The sequence below is a fragment of the Medicago sativa genome, chromosome 5 (genome assembly GCF_051527215.1).
Source record: "Medicago sativa cultivar Bolivia chromosome 5, Bolivia_mono, whole genome shotgun sequence".
NCBI lineage: Eukaryota > Viridiplantae > Streptophyta > Magnoliopsida > Fabales > Fabaceae > Medicago > Medicago sativa.
The window spans coordinates 8,426,054-8,450,361 of record NC_140753.1 but is presented as its reverse complement, the minus strand read 5'-3'; the positions used below and the strand labels follow the sequence as shown (position 1 = coordinate 8,450,361).

At 33.8% G+C, this 24,308-nt stretch overlaps 2 protein-coding genes across 2 annotated transcripts; both read left to right on the top strand.

Annotated features, from left to right (window-relative positions):
• The first annotated feature begins 1,473 nt into the window (after positions 1-1,473).
• On the top strand, positions 1,474-10,233 carry LOC146919712 (WD40 repeat-containing protein HOS15-like). Its single transcript, XM_085713143.1, has 14 exons — positions 1,474-1,757; positions 3,305-3,450; positions 3,571-4,015; positions 4,722-4,816; positions 4,904-4,950; positions 6,095-6,245; positions 6,695-6,758; positions 6,961-7,119; positions 7,243-7,364; positions 7,769-7,843; positions 7,994-8,047; positions 8,122-8,195; positions 9,417-9,491; positions 9,750-10,233. Exons 1-14 carry the CDS (start codon positions 1,697-1,699, stop codon positions 9,967-9,969), a joined length of 1,788 nt encoding a protein of 595 aa, XP_085569269.1. The 5' UTR covers positions 1,474-1,696; the 3' UTR covers positions 9,970-10,233.
• Positions 10,234-14,245: 4,012 nt separating this feature from the next.
• On the top strand, positions 14,246-24,111 carry LOC146919711 (WD40 repeat-containing protein HOS15-like). Its single transcript, XM_085713144.1, has 14 exons — positions 14,246-14,477; positions 16,281-16,426; positions 16,547-16,964; positions 17,716-17,810; positions 17,898-17,944; positions 19,082-19,238; positions 20,410-20,473; positions 20,682-20,840; positions 20,964-21,085; positions 21,491-21,565; positions 21,717-21,770; positions 21,872-21,945; positions 23,235-23,309; positions 23,589-24,111. The coding sequence occupies exons 1-14, from the start codon at positions 14,417-14,419 to the stop codon at positions 23,806-23,808; spliced, it is 1,767 nt and encodes a 588-aa protein (XP_085569270.1). The 5' UTR covers positions 14,246-14,416; the 3' UTR covers positions 23,809-24,111.
• Positions 24,112-24,308: the final 197 nt, after the last annotated feature.

The window sequence follows — 24,308 nt, the reverse complement described above, 5'->3', positions numbered from 1 at the left end:
ATAGCTTCATTAGAGAGTAATTTTCTAACAAAACAATGTTGTACTTACGACATATTTATTGCCTCTTACTATAGTGATAGTGGTTCTCAATGTTTGGTACTATTGCAATGGATCAACATAACTGGTATCGTTTTTCCTCATAAAGGAATCTTTGCTAGCAAGCATCTCAGCCAATCTACTTCTTCACTAGTAGCTGATAGTGTTATCGTTTTAGATTGCATAGTGGACTTAGCCAATATTGTGTGTTTCTTAGATTTTCAAGAAACATGCCCTCCAACAATGTTAAATATATAGCCACTAGTCACTTATGAATCATTTGATAGAGTTTTCCTATCAACATGATAGCATCATTATATCCTTAAAGACAGTGGAAAACCTTTGATAATGCAATTCATGGTCCATGGTTCTTTTTAGGTATCTCATGACTCGATCAATAACAAGTCAATAATCAATACTAGATACACTAACAAACCTACATAACACTCATACAACGTATGTAATGTCGAATATAGTACGGTTAGTGGCATACCGGAGGCCGCCAATGATGCTTGCATATTCAGTATGACTTACACTACACTTTCACCAAGTTTTACACTTCAATCTTTTAATTCATGTTCATATGGATTTTGATTTCAACATTCAGTACTAAGGAGTTTGGACTAAGTTTGTTTCTGATTGAAAAAGATTGATGATGGCGAGTTTAGATCCGAAAATGGGTTAAGATTGATGATCATGATGATGATTATATATGATGAACGATTGATGATGATGAAGAAGGAATTTGGAATGATCATAATCGTTGGAGGAAACAATGACAACAGTGCGCGGAGGATGAAGGGATTTGAAGGAAGAGTAAAAGTGAAGAGAGAGGAGAAACATTATGGGTTTCAATTAGAGAAATCCACATTTTTTTTAACTCTATTGAATTTTATAGAATTTTTTGTTGGGTCTATGTTTGTTGGGTCAACAGATAAGGATTCACTATTGATGCATGTCATAGGGAGAAGAAGAATATTGTTTTGTTATAGGGACCAATTTGCTTGATTATTATCAATTTCATGGAGTATTTTTCACATAAGTGTAAAATTTCAGGAGGTGTTTGCTCATAAACGTAAAAAAAAAAGGAGAAAAATTTACCCCTTGTGACGTGGCATGACACGTCAGACACGTGACAGTGCCACATAAACAGTCAAACGCCACATCATGTTGAAATTGACGGAGAGATAAATTGACCCAATGTTTGACAATTTCAAGAGGGTTTTTGAAGTTTCTTGAAAATCATGAGGGTTAGTTGCAATTTCAGGGGTGTTTTTGCCTATTCACTCGAAAAAAAATACTCCCTCCGGTCTTATTTATTAGAGAAAGTTTGGTCAATAAAAATTGATGTATCTAGTTAAAAATTTAGTCCAAATACATCAACTTTTATTGACCCAAGGACTGGAGTACATAGGTGCTAGGTGGCATGTAGGTGCTAGTAGTTTAGTTAATGACGGTTGTAAAGGCCCTTGAACCTCTTCGTCCGGGAATTATATAGGACTTGCCGCTTACTGCCCTTTTTTCCCACCGTGTCTTCTGCCGCGTTGACACACACAGCACACTCATGCTTATCACTTTACTATAACTTTCGTTCTAAAAAATCCCCAAACCCTTCACACCAAAAAAGAAAAAATCTCCAAACCCGTTCTCTTCAACGAACATGGCTTCCATCACCTCCGTCGAACTCAACTATCTCGTTTTTCGCTACCTTCAAGAATCAGGTATTTCATCTTCAATTTCATTAGTACGCATTTTTTACATTTTCTTCGTTAGGTCTTTCCTTAATCTTTTTCTGTCAACCAAATGTCAAGCGTTTAGACTTTATACGAATTTTGAATATTCAATGTTTTCAATTCATTCAAGCCAACGGTTATAATGTTGTTGCTACCGAATTAGGGTTTAGTCACTGTTGCTGAAAAATTGATACGATTTGGTGTTGACACTTGAATTGAATCTTATAGTTTTGAAGTGAATTTGTAGATGAATTTCTAGCTATGAGTTTTACTTTTTAGTATATAATTATAATTGATCAAAACACAAACTCGCTGTGACTGTTCGTTAATTGATTTCATTGGTGAATTCGTTAGTTTTACGTTGTTCGCTGCCGAGTTTGTTAATTGATTTCATTGGTGAGTTCGTTAGTTTTACGTTGTTTGCTGCCGAGTTCGTTAATTGATTTCATTGGTGAATTCATTAGTTTTACGTTGTTTGCTGCCGAGTTTAGATTGACCTTATATGTCATAGTTGTGAAACTTTTGCACGTTTTGGAGAATAACGAGAGCATAGTCACAGAATTCGCTACCCTTGCTAGCGAACCGCAAATTGGTTCGCGGTACTTTTGCGAACCAGGTTCGTCCAAATTCCTGCAGAATTCGCAGGAGTCAGCGTACCACAGAAATGGAAGAGCGAACCAAGAAAAGATGATTCAATTTCCGTGTTTTCCAGTTTCGATTTCAACATCAAGACATGAGAGAAAGATAGTGAAGATGCAATTTTAGGTTGTATGAAAGATTCAGAGAGAAAGAAACAGGAGAGAGGAAGAAACGAGTGGAGTGTTGGAACCGTTGAAGACGAAAGGTTAAGTGAGGGACTTTAATTTTTCTTTTTGAAAGAAGAGACTTTTTTTCTCGATGATGGAGAGAATATTAAAAATATTAGGTAGCTGAAACAAACAATAATAAATTGTTTTGGCAAAGGCTTCTTTCAAAACAAAAACAAAAAAAGATGTTTTGGGAAAAGCTATTATTTTAACAAAATGATCATACTACTCGTAATTATGTAAGTCTCAGATTTTGACTATGATGATATTAATATTTTTAGACATGTTTTAAATTAAATTAGTACGTATTATTAATCTTATACCTTTGGATGAAGTTTAGTAGTAGAAAACACTTTTTCTTAAAATTTATTGATAGCTTACACTACACTTGATAACCGATAGTATTAACACTACGAACCGAGCATACCGAAGCTCTATACCCCCATACGTACCAAATTCTTTTCATATGGCGTAGCACGAACCCGTTCCCGTACCGCGTACCAAAAGAATTACGAATTATGTGACTATGAGCGAGAGAAGTGTTGTCGAGTTAAACTAAACAACATATAGTGTTTTTTGTGGTAATCTTGCTGTTCTTGTTATGGGTTTCCCCTCCTCGGACCCTGCGCGGGAGCTTTAGTGCATCGGGCTGCCCTTTATAAGAAGGCCATAACATGAATGTGCAAAGCAACTGAATTGGTTTACATTGTGCTGGTTTTATGACTGCAGGTTTCACACATTCTGCTTTTGTGTTTGGGAATGAGGGTGGCATTAACAAATGCCCCATTGATGGAAATTTGGTACCACCTGGGGCTCTTGTTACATTTGTTCAGAAGGGACTACAGTTCTTGGAGATGGAAGCTAACTTGAATAATGTCAGTATTCTTTACTTTTTGTATTCTTGTATTCACTATCAGCACAATGTTCATCTGTTTGAGTCATCTTTTTAAGCTTTTCATACCTGGGTTTCATGTTGATAAATGTTGGCCTATCAGTGTGATGCAGACTTCGATGAAGATTTTTCGTTCTTACAACCTTTGGATCTTATCACAAAAGACGTACATGAACTGAAGAAAATGATAAATGAAAGAAGAAGAAAGCGACAGAGGGGTAAAAATAAGGAATCTGAAAAAGAGCATGATGGTGACCGTGGACCGACGAGAGAAAAGGAAAGACAGGAAAGGGAGAAAGAACGTGAAAAGGATAAAGAGAAGGTAGAAAATCATAAAGAGCAAGAACTGCAAAATGAAAATCAGATCAGTAGAGAAATGGTCTCAGATCAAGAAGATAAGGTTAATGGTGCTAAAAAAGAAGATGCTAAAAAGAAAGACAAGGTTAATGGTACTAAAAAAGAAGATGCTAAAAAAGAAGGTAAGGTTAATGGTGCTAAAAAAGAAGATAAGGTTAATGTAAAGCTTGAGGAGGATGGAGCATTTGGAGGTAACCACCAGTTCAACTGATTTAGTTTATATTATCTTCTATAAAAGTGTTCTCTGTTCTGTTGCATGTTTGGCCTTTCATATTGTATTGCTGCATTATTATTTATTAATAGTTCTCCCTAAGTATCGATGTCATACAATTCTATATTCCTCTGTTAGTTTTTCTCATTTTATGTTCATGCGTTTCTGTTTGTTTGCTACGACTCCTTATAAAATTTATAATATACATGAATTGCTTCCGTATAGTGATTAGGCGATGAAGAGTAATGGGGTATAACATCGATTCCCTGATGATATGAACAGCTAGTAATTTTTTATCCATCTCCTTCCAACCATACTTTTGAAATATTTGTTTCTTTAATCAGTATAATTCACTAATAGCTGTTATCTTGTTTGTTGCCCTGGCGAATTTCGAATGAGTAGTTTACTACTGGCCACTTCTGTCAGATTTAAGATTAGAAATGTTCTCTTTCATATTATGTGTTATCAATTATGTCCTTCTTATTCAATATCCTGAGTATTTTTTTTATCGAGAATATCTCATTGAAATTTCCAATTTACTTGTAAGTTGCAACTATTTACATCACTAGAACCCATGCCCCTACTTGATCTATGTGGGAATATGTGACAAATGCAAACTAGTTGTCTGTTTCAATTGATATGCTTCCTTCAAAAGATGATGGAAAAGTTTTCATTCAATTGTATAGGTCCAGAGCCCATGGACATATGTACAACATCAGCATCTCAGCCATGTGAATTTCCTAAGTCAGATGTGACAATTTTGGAAGGGCATAAGTCGGAGGTGAAGTATTTCTTAAATCCTTCATGTTTGTGTTTTGGTTTCTTCTGTTAACTCTTCTGTTAATGAGCCTGTTTACCATCCACTTAGGTCTGTGCTTGTGCATGGAGTCCTACAGGATCCTTTCTTGCATCAGGGTCGGTATCTTCTTGACAATTTTTTTTGTGTGCATAAAACATGTGTTAATGTGTTAATTATTAATTTTTTTTGTTGTTGAAGAAACGTGTGTATTTTGTTATAGGGTTAATTAAATTTTTAGTCCCTATAAATATTCACAGTTTTGTTTTTAGTCCTTACAAAATAAGATCACACTTTTTAGTCCTTGTGACATTTTCCTTAAGCATTTTAGGGACCAAAATGTTGATGGAAATTTTTGACGGACTAAAAATGCTGACGGAAAAATTTTATAAGGACTAAAAATGCTCATGGAAAATTTTATAGGGACTAAAAAGTGTGATTTTATTTTATAGGGACTAAAAACAAAATTCTGAATATTTACAGGGACCATTTACTTAATTAACCCTTAGTTATAACCCACGTGCACAGTATTGTCCATTTTACATTTCCATTTGCGCAATATTCTCATTTTATATGCTTGATGTAATACAAAAATATTGCATTTTCTAAACTACCCGTCATATGAATAAAAGAGGTTATTGGAAAATCAAATATAAATTCATTTTAAGGTTTTTTCTATTCAAAAAACTAAATAAATTTGAAAGGTATTTTAGGAACACTATTATTAAATAGGTGTAGAATTAGTTTGAATTTTTGCTTATAGTTTGAACCACTAAACTTGCTTATATTCGAAACTGGAGGAAGTACACAATTTATGTCGTTTAAAACTAATGGAAACATAGAATAGACGAGGGCAAGTGGTTTTTCCCCTTTTTTAATTGATTGCTTTTTTATATTTCTAACAATTTTTTTTTTTTAAAATTCCTAACAACTTTTGTCTATTTTTTTATCAGGTTTATAGAACTTTTTTTTAACTGTTACTTTCCGTGTCATTAAAAACTATTGAAAGAAATAAAAGATAATAGGATATAAAAGGCCTTACATTTTATTAGTAGTAAAATATATATGATGCTTGGAAATGATAGTTTATATTCTTGATAATAACTTCTGATTCTACATGCCTTTCTGATTCTACACGCCCTTGTTATTGTTATCTATTTCTTCTTTAGAAAATAAGTAGATTAATAGAGGACATTGGTCATTTTCTTTTATTCTGAAACATGTTTTAAAGAATACTTTTATTGTTATCATCTGAACTTTTAGGTCTGGGGATTCAACAGCTCGTATTTGGACAATAGCTGAAGGGACGCGTAAATTAGATTCCAAGAACGACCCTTCGACTGTGTTGGTGTTGCAGCACATCAGGGGTACAACCACTGAAAAGAATAAAGATGTCACTACACTTGATTGGAATGTGAGTTTGATGGCATATTCTTATTTGAATCTGTGATTACTGATAGTGACTTCAAGGTCCTGTTCAGTTTTCTGATTTTTCACATCCGTTTCTATTTTTTCTCACCCGTTGAAGCTTTCTTCAGCAGAGCAATTTTGTGGGATAATGAAATGTATAAGGATAATTTTGTTCTTATTAGGGAGGTTTGTGTAGGTTTTGAAAATAGAAGGATGCTGTGTTAAAATAAATAAAAATTTTCAGGTTGATCTATTTTTTTACTAATACTTTTTTCCAGAGAAAAGTTAAATAGGGGGAACAAAAAACTGATTTTTAAAGTAGGGAGACCAAAACTTTTAATGTTTTTTTAAATTTAGGGGACCAAAATGCATTTAAGACTTAAATATATTTAATTGTAACTCGTACTTACTTATCTCTTATGGAGAGCTTGACCTTTGGTTGCTGTTGTACAGGGGGAGGGGACACTACTTGCAACTGGTTCTTATGATGGTCAAGCACGAATTTGGACCGCTAATGGTAGGCCCTTTCTTCTGCCTTTCCTTCTTTGAGTGATACCTTTATTTTGATAAATCTTAGTGTCTGGTTTAGTTGCATTTGTGGTATATATATTGATTATATTGTTAATTTTTTAAGCTGGGAATTTTCTCTGTATTTGAATTTGCTCTTATGACTTCAATCAAAATCATTATTTTAATCATGTGTTCGGGGCTTTGACCAGGTGAACTAAAGAGTACATTAAGCAAACACAAGGGACCCATATTTTCTCTGAAGTGGAATAAGAAAGGAGATTATCTTCTTACTGGAAGTTTCGATGGGTCTGCAATTGTATGGGATGTTCAAGCTGAGAAATCGAAACAGCAATTTGATTTTCACAGCGGTAAATTAATTTTTTACTATAATATTCTTTTATTTTTTTTACAAAAACTCTAAAATAGAATTCTGCGAGAAAACCATGTTTATGATCTTCTACTTTTATTTTTTTAATTTCGGCTTTGTTTAGGTTCAACACTCGACGTTGATTGGCGCAATAATGTGTCATTTGCATCAAGCTCCAATGACACCATGATACATGTTTGCAAGATTGGCGAAAACAACCCAGTAAAAACTTTTGCCGGGCACCAGGTTTATACACCTAACTTGTTTTGAATTATTATTCTGTGCACTGGAATACTGATGCCGTGCTTACCTTTTTGGGAGGGAAAATTATCCCTACTGCATTTATTACAATAAAATTTGTCTTGCTGAGTTAACTATTAAAATTGGTGGATAACCTTGGGATGATGCTTTCTAGATGAATCCCAAATTTCTAATGTATCTGACTACTTGGGTAGACTCTTTTTTCGAATTCACCAGCAATGTGGGACTTCATTGGGACAGCAAAGTTAGCATTTATTACATGTTTTGGTTTACTGAATTCCACTAAACTAGTTTATTGGTTCTACATTAAATTAAGATATTTCATTTAAATGCAATGTAGTACTTCTATATGTCTTCACTGTCTGATAGCAACCTTTCTGCTATTTCAGAGTGAAGTTAATTGTATCAAATGGGATCCCACAGGTTCATTACTGGCCTCGTGTTCAGACGATAACACTGCAAAGGTTATACTCCATAATAGCATGTTTTTCGATAGTTTTCCATCAAGAAATTATTTTATAGAAGACGTTTTTTCCAGTAAATGTCTTTTTACCAAAATATTTGTGAAATTAACTGTTCTGTATTCTGCATGTTTATTGTTTCTCGTTTTGTAGATATGGAGTATGAAGCAAGATAAGTATATTCATGATTTTAGGGAGCATTCCAAGGTACCAATTAGGGAATATTCATGTTTTTGAACTATACAGGTTGTTGGGAAATCTAAATAATGGTTTTTTCGTAGGAGATATATGCTATCAGATGGAGCCCAACTGGTCCTGCTACAAATAACCCTAATAAGAAATTGGTGTTGGCTAGGTATTATAGCTTCTTATTTTCAACACTCTTTCATTGACTTGCATGGATTTATTAATTGATAATATCTTACAGAATTAGTTCACCCTATAATCTGTTTTCCTCGTCACCTGAATCTTAGGTTGCTAACTGATCAATGCATATGTTTAAATTAAAGTATAGTGCTCTAAGGGAGTATTTGGACATACAGTTTAACTATTTGCTCGTTCTTATAGAACGCTTCAAATTAGAACTTATACTCTTAAGCATATAATTCATCAAGTTGTTTGTGTTTCCGCACACTTTGAGAAACTATTTTCATTTTCATCATTTGCTTTCACTCTAAAATAGAATTTGTGGGTGATGGGAATCAGAGTGTGGACGGAGGCAGGCCACCCCAAAGAAGAAATTACAAACACATGCATTTGTCCCCCCTCCCCCCAAATGTTTTTAAGCTGTCAATTTTTTCCCAGAGCCCAACAACTATAAATACAATATGATTATCAACCCCGGTTGTAGGGGTCAGCTGGGATAGTCTAACAATAAATTACATGCTGTATATTCAGTGCAGTAGAATTTCTATTAAATTGATGCCGTGTAGTTTTTCATATAAAGTTGTTTAATTTGATTATGGTGACCGGATATCTGCGCCTGCACCTGCAACTATGCTCGTTGTCTTTTTAAATTTGGTTAATTGCACTTACAATTTCTCTACTAGCTAATGTGTGATATTGGTTTTCTAATAATTTTTTGTGCTCTTGTGATAAAAACTAATACTTTGAGGCTTTGAGCTAATTTAGTCTCTCAAATTGTCATACTCTATTCAAAATTTCATCAGTTGAATCCACTACATTGTTTTAAACCTTGTTCCACTACTCACTGTTCAAAATATCAAGTTCTACTCAAAACACTCAAATTTCTCCCCTAATCGCGTTCTACAAAATTCTTCAAGTTTAGTGTATTTCCCCCTCATCACATTCTACAAAATTCTTCAAGTTTAGTGCATTTCGAATCTCTTAGTTCTTAAAAAAAAAAAAAAATTCCTAATTTTATTATAAATTTCTAAAATTATAAAAATAAGAATTTGAAGAGTTTTAGGTGATCAAGAAAATGATTTCTAGATCATATTTACTTAATTTTATATTAAAACAATATTTTGTGCAGTTAACTGTTTTTTATTTTTCTCTCAATACTAGACGGAAAATTGCTTCCTTTTGACACTATTTAGTCATTCCTTCTGTACAGTGCATCAGTTGACTCTACCGTAAAGCTATGGGATGCGGAACTCGGGAAACTAATTCATAGCTTGAATGGACACAGGTACAGTCTTTTTCAGCTTTTTATGTTATATCAGTGGCAAGAATATATGGATGGAAAAATAAATTAAGAATTCCTCCTCCCAGCATCCTGCTTGTAATATGCGGTCAACTAAGCTAGAAGTCCTAACTTTCATTTCATACTTAAAATGCTAAACTTCTATTATAGTTTATCTGGTGTCTGGTTGTTTTCTTGGCAACATTTCAGGCTGGTAGTTGGTGCCAATTCTTTTGGTTTTGACTGGTTTATTTGGTTCTACAGGGATCGTGTATATACTATTGCATTCAGCCCCAATGGTGAGTATTTAGCCAGTGGGTCCCATGACAAATCCATAAATATATGGTCGTTGAATGATGGCAAGATCATTAAAACATACAACGGTAATGGAGGTATTTTTGAGGTCTGTTGGAACAAGGAGGGTGACAAGATCGCTGCCTGTTTTTCTAACAATACAGTTTGCGTTTTGGATTTCAGAATGTAAGATCCTGAGAAGAGCCACCTTACTTTGGCTAGTTGCTCAAATTATTTACTTTTACTGTCCATGATATTGACAGAACTGTATTTTGGTTCGGTAGTGCCGTAGGTGCACTTGTTAGCATTTTCCTTTAAGTTTTTAACCATTCTTGTAACTCCGTTGTAAGTTTATGGCATAATCATTAGTAACTAGTAGGGAGTGTATTCTTTTAACTTCAAACTGTAATTATTGCACAGCCGTCTGTATAATCGTTATCATGTCGCATTCTCAGTCTGCTGCCAGATAGCTCCAAGGTATGTTCTCATTGGGTAACTATTTGGTAGGTAGCTGCAGTCTTTTGTGGGAGAGCATTACTGGGCTAGCTTAACACAAGGCATTAGTGGCCTATTTTATTTTTATACAGTTTAGGTAGTGTTTGTCCTGACTTAATTAGAACTTCTAGGGCTATACATATTTTACAAGAAGCTCATATACATAAAAAGTAGCTTTTTACAACCTCATTTGGCAGAAAAAGAAGCTGTAGAGAACAAAAATAGAAACCATAAAATTGAACTTTCTACAAGCTCTTTCGGTGGATTGTTTCTATGCTCCTGTTTCGAATCTTGTACCGCGTCTTTATTTTGGAAAATGCTTATAAACGAAGCCGCTAAGCAAGAAACGCACGAATGCCCTACATTTTGGCTTATTATAACACCACCCAATTGGTCAGCACCTCTTACCAAATCTGATAACCACTAATGAGGGGAGTTACACAATTTTCGCTTTATTTGTCTTTGACAATTTTTGCTTTACTTTAAAAAAAACAAACACGGTTACCCAAACAAACGCGCGCAGCAACAAATGCAGAAAGATTTGTTTTAGTTACACCCCTAAATCATCCAGTTACACCCAAATTCCATTAATATTTTATTATTATACCGAAATAGCCCTTAGCCTCATGCGTGTGAACTGTAACCTTAGTTAGTGTATGTATACGTGAAATCAATTGACGTGTGAATATGTAAATTGAATTAGCGTGTGAATATGTAAATTGAATTAGCGTGAAAATGTGTACTGGATGATTGTGAAAATTATATTGGGTAGGAAACGAAGCAAAAATGTGTACCAGATGATTTTGTTTATACATCGTAATCCTCTAATTTGCACACAATTTCTTTCTTTCATAACTTCTCCCAAATTCTACAAATGTTATGTCATTGAATTCGTCAAATTAAAAACACCCCTACTTATCATGATGACCACAGGATGCGATAGAGACCTAAACGACGCAAAGGGTTACCAAGTTACAGATCTATTTCCATGGCGCTTGTGGAGATAAGAGAAGACTACTGATAATATTTTATTTTATTTTAACTCAAAACTGGTTAGGGGTACTTTTGTCAATTTGGGGTGTAACTAAAAATAGTTGGGGTGTAACTAGAAACAATCATGCAGAAACATTTTAAAGGTATGTATTTTTGTTCGTTACATTTAAATACCGAAACAAAAACAAACTATGCAAAGCCAAAATAATAACAAACCGAAACAAAAACAACTATGCAAAGCCAAAATGATAACAACCAGCTAAAAAATTCGACCTACCAGGGAGGGGGAAGAACACAGAATTAGCGTTTGTATTATTTTATTTTAGGTTAATTAAGTTTTTAGTCCCTATAAATATTCACAGTTTTGTTTTTAGTCCCTACAAAATAAAATCACACTTTTTAGTCCTTGTGACATTTTCCTTAAGCATTTTAGGGACTAAAAATGCTAATGGAAAAATTTTATAGGGACTAAAAATGCTGATGGAAAATTTTATAGGGACTAAAAATGTTGATGGAAAATTTTATAGGGATTAAAAAGTGTGATTTTATTTTGTAGGGACTAAAAACAAAATTCTGAATATTTATAGGGACCATTTACTTAATTAACCCTTTTATTTTTTATGAGATGATAAATAAAAATACAGTGTTTTAAGACTATAAGAGTAAGAATTTAAATTAATTTTAAATTTAAAATCGTTTCCCTTAGAGAATCAAACATATTTTTGATTAAAATCTCTTATCTTCCCTCCTTTGCTTTCATGACTTTGGCTTCTCGAACACCGCCATCAGGTTAATCATGCACTATGTTACCTTCTCCACTTTCTCTATCCTCTAGAATGGGAACAAGGTGATCCGCCCCTTCATCTTCTGTATGGAAAAGCTCTCCCTTTCCATCAACAATGTTGTTCTTCGACGGACTTGGAACCTCATCCATATATCCAACGCCGACCCTCAGCTGTCCCACCTCCTATTTGCGGATGACGTCCTTCTTTTTACTAAGGCTATAAATTCTCAGTTCAGATTTATCATTGATTTGTTTGATCGTTTTAGTCGTGCTTCAAGATTGAATCTGTCAAAGTCCAGGGTTTTTTACTCTACAGGTGCCCCTCAAGACAAGATCAATAGGCTCACTTCTCTAACTAGAAGCACTACCCCTCAAGACAAGACAAGAAGCACTACCTCTCTTGACAAATATTTGGGATTCCCAGTACTAAAAGGACGGGCAAAATAAGTGATTTTCTTTTTATCATTGAGAAAATTTAATCTCGACTTGCTTCTTCGAAGAACAGGCTTCTCAACAAACCATGTATATTAGCTTTTGCTTCTTCTGTGTTATCCTCCATTCCAACTTATTATATGTAGATATCCCGGCTCTCACAAAGCATTTGTGATAATATTGATCAAACTACTCGCAATTTTATTTGGAGAGGTTCTAACAACAGAGATATTCACTTGGTGAGTTGGAAGATTTTTTTTTGTCCCAATCATCTTGGTGGTTTAGGATTGAGATCGGCCAAAGATGCAAATATTTGTCTCCTTGGAAAACTTGTCTGGGACATACTCCAATCCTCAAACAAACTTTAAATGAATTTTCTCTCAAATCGCTATGTATCCCGCCCCAAAATCCTTCATAATTGTGGTCAATCCAGTGGGTCTTCTACTTGGTCTTCCATCATGCGTGCTAAATCTACTCTCCAAGAAGGCTATACTTGGCGTGCATGATCTGGCTCCTCATACTTTTGGTGAGTTCCTCTACTTTTATTTATCTCTTATGGATTTAGACATTGTCAACAACACCCACACCAAGTTTAATGATTCTATAGAAAATGCTTTCATTTGGTTAAATAATAACGACGTCGACACTACCAAGAGTGGTTATGCCTGGCTTCTTTCTCGTACATATTAGGTTAATCTCACTACCCTTTTACATACTTGGTCTTGGATCTAGACATTAAAAAGTTTCAGAGAAGTTCAAATTTCTTTTTCGGCTTGCCTGTCATTAGGGTTGGGAATAGGTCGGACCAAGCCAAACATTGCTTAAATAGGCCAGACCTGGTTGAAAAAAAATAAAGCTTAAGCCTGATCTATTAGTCTGTCAAAGGTTTTATTTTAAGTCTGACCTGACCTTTTGAAAAGCCCGGACATGATAAAAAATGGATGTACAAGCTTTACAAAATTTTATTGACCTATCAGCCTCTTAAGAAATATATGCTTATCAACCTTTTTTTATAAATAAGTCAAATGTTCTACAGTAGAAACTCTTTAAATTAATACTCGGTAAATTAATAAACTCTCTAAAATAATAAATTTGTCCGGTCCCGACTTGGGCCAATGTAAAAAATTGAAAAACTCGATAAAATAATAAGATGATAATTTTTCGGGAGATCCCTTTATAATTTTCGGTCCCAAGAAAATCATAAATTAATAATTCATAGAAACTGAAAAAAAATATATTACACTCTATTGAAATATGATTCAATAGTTGTCTGTTTTCCTTTAAAGTTCAAGTCTGTTTGGAGCTCATCTCTAACTTTTCTTATTGCATCCAATAGCTCAGGTGTTGTATTTTTTTGTATTGTATCATAAAGTTGTGAAGAGTACTTCGACGCCAGAAGTGCTTCCTTTCGCGTAACAGGCTCCATAAGTGATTTCTAATGCATATGAACACAGTAGTTACTAATTTATGTTGAGTCCCAAGGTTCGCTGCAACATAATTCTAAGAGGCATAGACTAATTTGCCTTTTTGTTTGGTATGTACAATATAATTACTTAAAAACTTTTTAAATTAATAATTATTAATTTATCGATAAATTAATAACTCTCTAAATTAATAAATTTATTCGGTCCTGACATTATTAATTTATAGAGTTTCTACTGTATTTAACTTTTGTTTATAATAGTGACCGGATGGAGTAACTTTGTAAAAAAAAAAAAAAACAAATATTTATTTAATTATAATATCTCGCATTTCTCCCCCTATGTTGAACCAAATGAAGGGTGATGTATGAACTATGAAGACTACACAGCGTCCTTTTCCGCGAATTTGTTAGAACTTGCCGCTTACTGCCTTTTCTTCGCACCAGTGTCTTCTGCCGCGTTGACACAAACAGTACTCTCTCTCTCTCTCTCTGCACACACACTCATGCAACATGGCTTCAATCACTTCCGTCGAACTCAACTATCTCGTCTTTCGTTATCTTCAAGAATCAGGTTACTTCATTCTCTTTTATTTCATCTTCAATTTCGTTCTTCTTCTTTGGTCTTTTTCAGTCAACCAAATGTCAAGGGCATATATTTTATACGAATTTCGAATATTCAATGTTTTTAATTGCTTTCAACCAGATCAGGGTTTAGTCACTGTTCATAAACTTGGGGGAATTTCTAACTCCCGATTGTAGATTAATGCTTGAAGGAAATTTGTTAGATCTGTTGCTGAAAAAAATTATATTTGGTGTTGATACTTGAATTTTGAAGTGAAATTGGACTTTAATTTCTAGTTACGAGGTTTACTTTTTAGTTATCAAGCATATACATAGACAATAGACACGTAGACAACCGATAATAATTTGAGAAAATGACTTAATTCAACGTAATCATATGTGTTGGTGTCGGACACAATACATATCCGACACCGGGACACGTCTAATTGGAGGAGTATATGTGCTTCACAGCTATTTGGTATATGATAATTAGTCAAAATTGGGTTCAAGTGGTTAATGAGCTTCACCAAGGATGAATTGTTCAGGAGAACCTAAGTTCGATTTCTGGGTGGAACAGTTTTTCTCGACCGAACTTCAGATTACCAGGGTCCTTTCTCTGAAAACTGGAAGGTTACCACAAAAAAGCTTAGGTGTACCAAACATCATTGTGTTTTATATTATGATCATATAATAATATACATTCAGTTCGATAATTGATTTCAGTGATGAAGTCATTAGTTCTATATGTTGTTTGCTGCCAAGTTTAGATTGACATAATATGTTGTATGTTGCGAAACTTTGGCTCGTTTTGGAGGAGAGAGAGAGAAGTATTGTCACGTTAAACTAGTCATATAAGAAACTTTTAGCTAAAATATTTGCAGCTCTATGTAACTTGTTGTCTAAATGAATAAAGAAGTTAACATGTATGATGTATCATTTTTCATTTGTATGATCTTTCTTATAAACACTCATCATTGTTCACTAGTCTTTTTATTTATATTTTTAAATTTCAGATGACATCAATATTTTCTGCTATATTTGGGATATATTGTAACTTAGGTGAATGTAACCACTCTAATTTTATATATGATAATGTTTACTGAATGCTTTTAACTTTACATATACTGAGATAGTGAGATGTATTAAATTATTAATTATTAACGTATATGATATACCAAAATTATAGTACATATTATATAGTAAATAGCTAGGTTTGCTGCGTCACCGCAGGTTACTGCTATCTAGGGTTCTTTGTGTTGTGTTTTAGTCAGAGGCGAAGCTATGTGTCTTAATTGGTTAGTTTTGGCTACTCCAACAACAACAACAACCAAGCCTTATCGCACTAAGTAGGGTCGGCTACATAGATCAAATACGCCATAATGGTCTATCATATACCATTAAACTTTGAGCCACGGAGTTTGAGGCAATGAATGAAATGGCTCTCATCTGATTTGTAGAGTAAAAGTTTTTTTCATCCTTAACTTATTTACTGTTTGTAAATATTTTTAACAAAATAAATGCTGATTACAATTTCTCATTTGTAAGCTTGAATTTACGGAATGATTGTGATTTTTGAATAGATAACTATAACTATGAAAAACAACCCATTGTTGAAGTTGTGTTAAAGGGATCATATTGACTAGGTCACTAGGAACTTCCAGTAGAGTGAGAAAAGCTTCTTGAAGTTGATTTGACAATAGTATTTTTATTTTACTACAAAGGAAAACATATTTTCCATATTTATAAGAAGGCCATAACATGAACGTGCAAAGCAACTGAATTGGTTTACATGCTACTGATTTTATGACTGCAGGTTTCTCTCATTCTGCTTTTGTGTTTGGGAATGAGGGTGGCATTAACAAATGCCCCATTGATGGAAATATGGTACCACCAGGGGCTCTTGTTACATTTGTTCAGAAGGGACTACAGTTCTTGGAGATGGAAGCTAACTTGAATAATGTTAGCATTCTTTACTTTTTGTATTCTTGTATTCACTATCAGCACAATGTTCATCTGTTTGAGCCGTTTTTTTAAGCTTTTCATACCTGGGTTTCATGTTGATAAATGTTGGCCTATCAGTGTGATGCAGACTTCGATGAAGATTTTTCGTTCTTACAACCTTTGGATCTTATCACAAAAGACGTGCATGAACTTAAGAAAATGATTAATGAAAGAAGAAGAAAACTACAGAAGGGTAAAAATAAGGAATCTGAAAAAGAGCATGATGGTGAGCGTGGACTGACAATAGAAAAGGAAACACATGAAAGGGAGAAAGAATGTGAAAAGGATAAAGAGAAGGTCGAAAATCATAAAGAACAAGAACTGCCAAATGAAAATCAGATAAGTAGAGAAATGGTCTCAGATCAAGAGGATAAGGTTAATGGTGCTAAAAAAGAAGATCCTCAAAAAGAAGATAAGGTTAATGGTACTAAAAAAGAAGATGCTAAAAAAGAAGATAAGGTTAAGGTAAAGCATGAGGAGGATGGAGCATTTGGAGGTAACCACCTGTTCAATGGATTTGGTTTACATTGTCTTCTATAAAAGTGTTCTCTGTTGCATGTTTGGCATTTCTTGTTGTATAGCTGCATTATTTTTTGTTAATAGTTCTCCCCAGGTATCATGTCATACAATTCTATATTCCTCTGTTAGTTTTTATCATTTTATGTTCATGCATTCCTGTTTGTTTGCTATGACTCCTTACAAAATTCATAATATACATTAATTGCTTGCATGTGGTGATTAGGCGATGAAGAGTGGGTACTATACAAAGTGACGGTGATGGGTATAACATTGATTCCCTGATGATATGGATAGCTAGTAAATTTTTTTTTTCCCCATCCATTACTAGACTTTTATCCATCTCCTTCCAACCATATTTTTGAAATATTTGTTTCTTTAATCAGTAAAATTCATTAATAGCTGTTATCTTGTTTGCTGCCCTGGAGAATTTCGAATAAGCAGTTTACTACTGGCCACTTCTGTCAGATTTAAGATTAGAAATGTTGTCTTTCATATTATGTGTTTTCAGCTGTATGTCCTTATTATTCAATATCCTGAGTATTTTATCTTTATTGAGAATATCTCATTGAATCTCCAATTTACTTGCAAGTTGCAACTATTTACACCACCAGAACCCATGTAGCCACCTTCTCTATGTGAGAATATGCGACAAATGCAAACTAGTTGTCTGTTTCAGTTGATATGCATCCTTCAAAAGATGATTGAAAAGTTTTCATTCAATTGTATAGGACCAGAGCCCATGGACATATGTACAACATCAACATCTCAGCCATGTGAATTTCTTAAGTCAGATGTGACAATTTTGGAAGGGCATAAGTCAGAGGTGAAGTATTTCGTCAATGCTTCATGTTTGTGTTTTGGTTTCTTCTGTTAACTCTTCTGTTAATGAGCCTGTTTACCATCCACTTAGGTCTGTGCTTGTGCATGGAGTCCTACAGGATCCTTTCTTGCATCAGGGTTGGTATCTTCCTCACAATTTTATTTTTTTGTGCATAAAACATGTGTTAATTATTAATTTTTTTTGTTGAAGAAATGTTATAACCCATGTGCACAGTATTGTCCATTTTACATTTCCATTTGCGCAATATTCTCATTTACTATGCTTGATGTAATAAACAAATATTGCATTTTCTAGACTACCTTTCGTCTTCTATACGATATATAAAGAAAGTGGACGTTTATTGGCCGACTTTATATCCTTCCAATTATACCATTGAGCAAATTTGACCATAAGAATGCTATTTTGGTGGTGTCATTTAAATAGATAAGAATTTATGATATTTGTTATATTTTTTTGAAAGATATTATATTTGTTATATTGTTGGTATCATTGGAAATGATAAGTATAGTTTGTTACAATATAAAAGTGCAAAATATCTATTATCTATACCTATAATTTTAATCAAAATCAAATTAATCTTGATCAAAATTGTATAAAAACTATTGTTTGCAATTTATACTCATTAGCGCAATAAGAAGAGCGGATAGACAGGCACAGAGTGGCCATCTAAACGCTAGTATGAATAAAAGAGGTTATTGGAAAATCAATTGAAAGGTATTTTCTATTTAAAAATAAATAAATTTGAAAGGCATTTTAGGAACACTATCATTAAATAGGTGTAGAATTAGTTTGAGTTTTGCTTATACTTTGAACCATCAATGGAAGTACACAATTTTATGTCATTTGGAAAACTAATGGAAACTTAGAATAGACAAGGGCAGGTGGTTTTCCCCCATTTTATATATAACAAAAATAAAATTATTTTTCCTAACAACTTTTGTCTATTATTTTATCAATTTTTTAGAACTTCTTTTAAGTAACTGTTACTTTTCATATACTTACTATTGAAAGAAATAAAATATGATAGGATCAAAAGGCCTTACATTTTATTAGTAGTAAAATATATCTGATGTGTGGAAATGGTAGTTTATCTTCCTGATAATAAAGTCTGATTCTGCATGCCCTTCTGATTCTACACACCCTTGTTATTGTTATCTATAAAATAAATATAATAATAGAGGGCATTGTTCATTTTCTTTTATTTTGAAACATGTTTTAAAGAATACTTTTATTGTTCTCTTCTGAACTTTTAGGTCTGGGGATTCAACAGCTCGTATTTGGACAATAGCTGAACGGACACGTAAATTAGATTCCAAGAACGACCCTTCGACTGTGTTGGTGTTGCAACACATCAAGGGTACAACCAATGAAAAGAGTAAAGATAAAGATGTCACTACACTTGATTGGAATGTGAGTTTGATGGCATATTCTTATTTGAATCCATGATTACTGATAGTGACTTCAAAGTCCCGTCTAGTTTTTTTATTTTTCACATCCATTTGTATCTTTTTCTCACCTGTTGGAGCTTTCTTGAGCAGAATAATTTTGTGGGAAAAAGAAACGTATAAGGATAATTTTGTGTAGGTTTTGAAAATAGAAGGATGGTGTATTAAAATCAATAAAATATGTCAGGTTTATCTATTTTTTTACTCATACTTTTTTCCTAAACTTTTGATTCAAACATTTTAGGTGTGTGTGTAATATATATTTTTTCTCCATTGATATTTATTTGGAGTTGCAAAATGTAAAATTGTGAATGCTATTATGTGAGCTAAGCTCCTTGCGGCTCAGCAAGAATGCTCTGAAAACGAAACAGAAAAAGAAAAATAAGACTGACATCAGTGCAGTCGACCCTCCCAAGCTTGCCCCAAATTTTTCCATATTCTCCCTCCCAATCATGCCACTTGCAGGCCTTTGTTACTAGGCCCATGGTTCCTCTTCTCCTATTCCTACTCCTACTCCTACTCCTACACACATGTTAAGGGCCTATTAGACTGCTTTGGTGTTATTCGGGACTGTAAGATAATGACTGGGCTCATCTTTCCCTCTTCTCTTATGCTCATGGTTCATGTTTTGCACCATATAATTAAATATAGGCTTAAATGCACTTTTGGTCCCCCTATTTTCATAAAAAAGACGTTTTGGTCTCCCTGTTTTAAAAGTCGGTTTTTTCGTCCCATATTTATCTTTTTTTCTTTCTTTCTGGATTTTGGTCCCCCATTTCTTTTTAGGGTCATTTTTTTATGATGCGGCCTATTCATTTATGACGTGACATCCCTTATTAAGCCTCACTGAATATCCATGTCAGCAAAAATATGCTTAATAAGCGTTGCCATGTTAGAAATGAATAGACCACATCATAAAAAATGACCCAAAAACGAGACAAAGGGACCAAGATCCAGAGAAAAGTTAAACAGGGGACCAAAAAAACTGATTTTTAAAATAGGGAGACCAAAACTTCAAATTTTTTTTTTTAATTTAGGGGTCCGAAAGTGCATTTAAAACTTAAATATATTTAATAGTAACTCGTACGTAATTATATCTTATGGAGAGCCTGACCTTTGGTGGCTGTGTTGTACAGGGGGAGGGGACACTACTTGCAACCGGTGCTTATGATGGTCATGCACGAATTTGGACCACTAATGGTAGGCCCTTTCTTCTATCTTTCCTTCTTCATTGAGTGATACCTTTATTTTGATAAATCTTAGTGTCTGATTTAGTTGCGTTCGTGGTATATCTAGTCATTGATTATATTGTTGATTTTTTAAGTTGGCAATTTTGTGTGTATTTGAATTTACTCTTATGACTTCAATCAAAATCCTTATTTTGATCGTGTATTCGGGGCTTGACCAGGTGAACTGAAGAGTACATTAAGCAAGCACAAGGGAGCCATACTTTCTTTGAAGTGGAATAAGAAAGGAGATTATATTCTTACTGGAAGTTGTGATGAGACTGCAATTGTATGGGATGTTCATGCAGAGAAATGGAAACAACAATTTGCTTTTCATAAAGGTAATTTTTTTACAATAATATTCTTTTTTTTTTTTTTCAAAAAAACTCTAAAAGAGAACTCTTGGTGAGAAAACCATGTTTATGAACTTCTATTTTTATTTTTAATATTTGGGCTTTTTTTAGGTCCAACACTTGACGTTGATTGGCGCAACAATGTATCGTTTGCATCAAGCTCCACTGACGCCATGATTCATGTTTGCAAGATTGGCGATAACATCCCAATAAAAACTTTTATCGGGCACCAGGTTTATACACCTACCTTGTTTTGAATATGCTTTGCACTGTTACACTGATGCTGTGCTTATACCTTTTTGGGAGGGAAAACTATCCCCTACTGCATTGATTATACAGTAAAGAAATGTGTTGCTGAGTTAACTACTCAAATTTGGGGATAACCTTGTGATGATGCTTTCTATATGAATCCCAAATTTCTAATGTATCTGACTACTTGGGTAGACTTTTTTTCAAATTCACCAGCAGTGCGGGACTTCATTGGGGTAGCAAAGTTAGCATTTATTACATGCTTTGGTTTACTGAATTCCAGTTAACTAGCTTATTGGTTCTGCATTACATTAAGATATTTCATTTAAATGCAATGTAGTACTTCTATATGTCTTTACTGTCTGATAACAACCTTTATGCTATTTCAGAGTGAAGTTAATTGTATCAAATGGGATCCCACAGGTTCATTACTGGCCTCGTGTTCAGACGATAACACTGCAAAGGTTATACTCCATAATAGCATGTTTTTTCGATAGTTTGCCATCAAAGAATTATTTTATAGAAGACGTTTTTTCCGGTAAATGTCTTTTTGCCAGAATATTTGTGAAATTAACTGTTCTGTATTCTGAATGTTTATTATTTCTCGTTTTGTAGATATGGAGTATGAAGCAAGATAAGTATATTCATGATTTTAGGGAGCATTCCAAGGTACCAATTAGGGAATAATTTTCAGTGACAAATTTTGCATTTGTACCTGCTTTTAAACTATGCAGCTTGTTGGGAAAACTAAATAATGTTTTTTTTTGTAGGAGGTATATACTATCAGATGGAGCCCTACTGGTCCTGGTACAAATAACCCTAATAAGAAATTGGTGTTGGCTAGGTATGATAGCTTATTTTCAATGCTCTTCATTTACTTGCATGGGTTTATTTATTAATGATATCTTACAGATTTAGTTCACCCTATCATCTGTATTTCTCGTCACCTGAATCTTAGGTTGCTAAATGATCAGTGCATTTGTTTAAATTAAAATATAGTGCTCTAAGGGAGCATTTGGACAAACAGTTTAACTAAATGCCCGTTCAATAAGCATGCTTCAAATTAGAACTTATACTCTTAAGCATATAATTCACTCAATTCAGCAAGTTGTTTGTGTTTCCGCACACTTTGAGAAACTATTTCCATGTTCAACATTCGCTTTCACTGTAAAATTAGAATTTGTGGGTGCTGGGAATCAAAGACTGGACGGAGGCAGGCCACCCCATAGAAGAAATTATGAACACTTATATTTGTCCCTCTCCCCCTAAATGTTTTTAAGCTGTCAATTATTTCCCAGAGCCCAACAACTACAAATACAATAGCATTACCGACACCGGTTGTGGGGGTCAGCTGAGATAGTCCAACAATCAATTACATACTGTATATTCAGTGCGGCAGAGTTTCTATTAAATTGATGCCGTGTAGTTTTTCATGTAAAATTGTTTAGTTTGAATATGGTGACCGTGACCGAATATCTGCGGCTGCACCTGCATTTATGCTTGTTTTTTATTTATTTTTTATTTTAGGTTAATTGCACTTTAAATTCCTCTACTAGGTAATGTGTGATATTGGTTTTTCTAATAATTTTTTGTGCTCTTGTGAAAAAAACTAATACTTTGAGCTGATTTGGTCTCTCATTCTCATAATCTATTCAAAATTTCATAAGTTGTATCCACTAATTTGTTTTATACCTTGTTCTGCTACTCACCTTTCAAAATATCAAATTCTACTCAAACACTCAATTTTCCCCCCTCTTCACATTCTACAAAATCCTTCAAATTTTCGTCCTCGTGAGCTTAGCTCAGTTGGTATGGACAATGCATAATATATGCAAGGTCCGGGGTTCAAACCCCGGCCCCCACCAAAAAAAAATCCTTCAAATTTTCCCTGAATTTCTTATCTCTTAGTTCTTAAAATTGTTTTATATCTTAATTTTATCATAAACTTCTAATTTTTTTTATTAAAATAAGAATTTGAAGAGTTTTAGGTAAAAAAGAAAATGACTTCTAGATCATATTTACTTAGTTTTTGACTAAAACAATATTTAGTGCAGTTAAGTGTTTTTATTTCTCTTAATACTAGACAGATAATTGTTTTCTTTTAACACTGTTTAGTCATTCCTTTTTGTACAGTGCATCATTTGACTCTACCGTAAAGCTATGGGATGCGGAACTCGGGAAACTAATTTATAGCTTGAGTGGACACAGGTACTGTCTTTTTCAGCTTTATAGTATGTTATATCATTGGCAAGAATATATGGATGGGAAAATAAATTAAGAATTCCTCCTCCCAGCATCCTGCTTGTTATTAAGCGGTCAACTAAACTAGAAGTCACAACTTTCATTTCATGTTTAAAATGCTAAACTTCTATTCTAGTTTATCTGGTTGGTGGTTGTTTTCTTGACAACATTTCAGGCTGGTAGTTGGTTGTTTTTTTTTAATGTAGCCAATTCTTTTGGTTTTGACTTGTTTATTTGGTTCTACAGAGATGGTGTATATTCTGTTGCATTTAGTCCCAATGGTGAGTATTTAGCCAGTGGGTCCCCTGACAAATCCATAAATATATGGTCCTTGAATGATGGCAAGATCATTAAAACATACAATGGCAATGGAGGTATTTTTGAGGTTTGTTGGAACAAGGAGGGTGACAAGATCGCTGCCTGTTTTTCTAACAATACTGTTTGCGTTTTGGATTTCAGAATGTAAGATCCTGAGAAGAGCCACCTTACTTTGGCTAGTTGCTCAAATTATTTACTTTTACTGTCCATGGTATTGATAGAACTGTATTTTGGTTCAGTAGGTCTCCCTATTTTAAAGTGTTAACCATTGTTGTAAGTTGTAACTCTTGTAATTTTATGGCATAATCATTAGTACCTAGTTGGGAGTGTATTCTTTTAACTTCAAATTATAATTATTGCACTGCCGTCTGTATAATTACAATCATATTGCATCCTCGGTCTGCTGCCGGATGCGAGAAGAAATTAGAATTAAAAAAAACTGGTTAATTCATTTTCTAGCAGATTTTTTTATACTATCTTTTGTTACCTTTCAACACCAACTCTTTGAGAAGTGCTATGAGAGCAATTATGCAGCAACAATTATTTCTAGGTTTTTTATGTTCTTTTCTGGTTTTTTATGCAAGCTGAAGCAAATAGATTATGGAAGTGGAATGATATTTTCTGGTTCTTTTCTGGTTTTTTATGCAA

Bases quoted from the DNA above. Each gene is read 5' to 3' on its own strand.
- LOC146919712 (XM_085713143.1), top strand. From the start codon at position 1,697: ATGGCTTCCATCACCTCCGTCGAACTCAACTATCTCGTTTTTCGCTAC. The intron at 3,451-3,570 runs GTCAGTATTCTT...TTGGCCTATCAG, and splicing joins TGGAAGCTAACTTGAATAAT to TGTGATGCAGACTTCGATGA. The intron at 4,016-4,721 runs GTAACCACCAGT...TCAATTGTATAG, and splicing joins GGAGGATGGAGCATTTGGAG to GTCCAGAGCCCATGGACATA.
- LOC146919711 (XM_085713144.1), top strand. From the start codon at position 14,417: ATGGCTTCAATCACTTCCGTCGAACTCAACTATCTCGTCTTTCGTTAT. The intron at 19,239-20,409 runs GTGAGTTTGATG...TGTGTTGTACAG, and splicing joins TCACTACACTTGATTGGAAT to GGGGAGGGGACACTACTTGC. The intron at 23,310-23,588 runs GTACTGTCTTTT...TTGGTTCTACAG, and splicing joins TATAGCTTGAGTGGACACAG to AGATGGTGTATATTCTGTTG.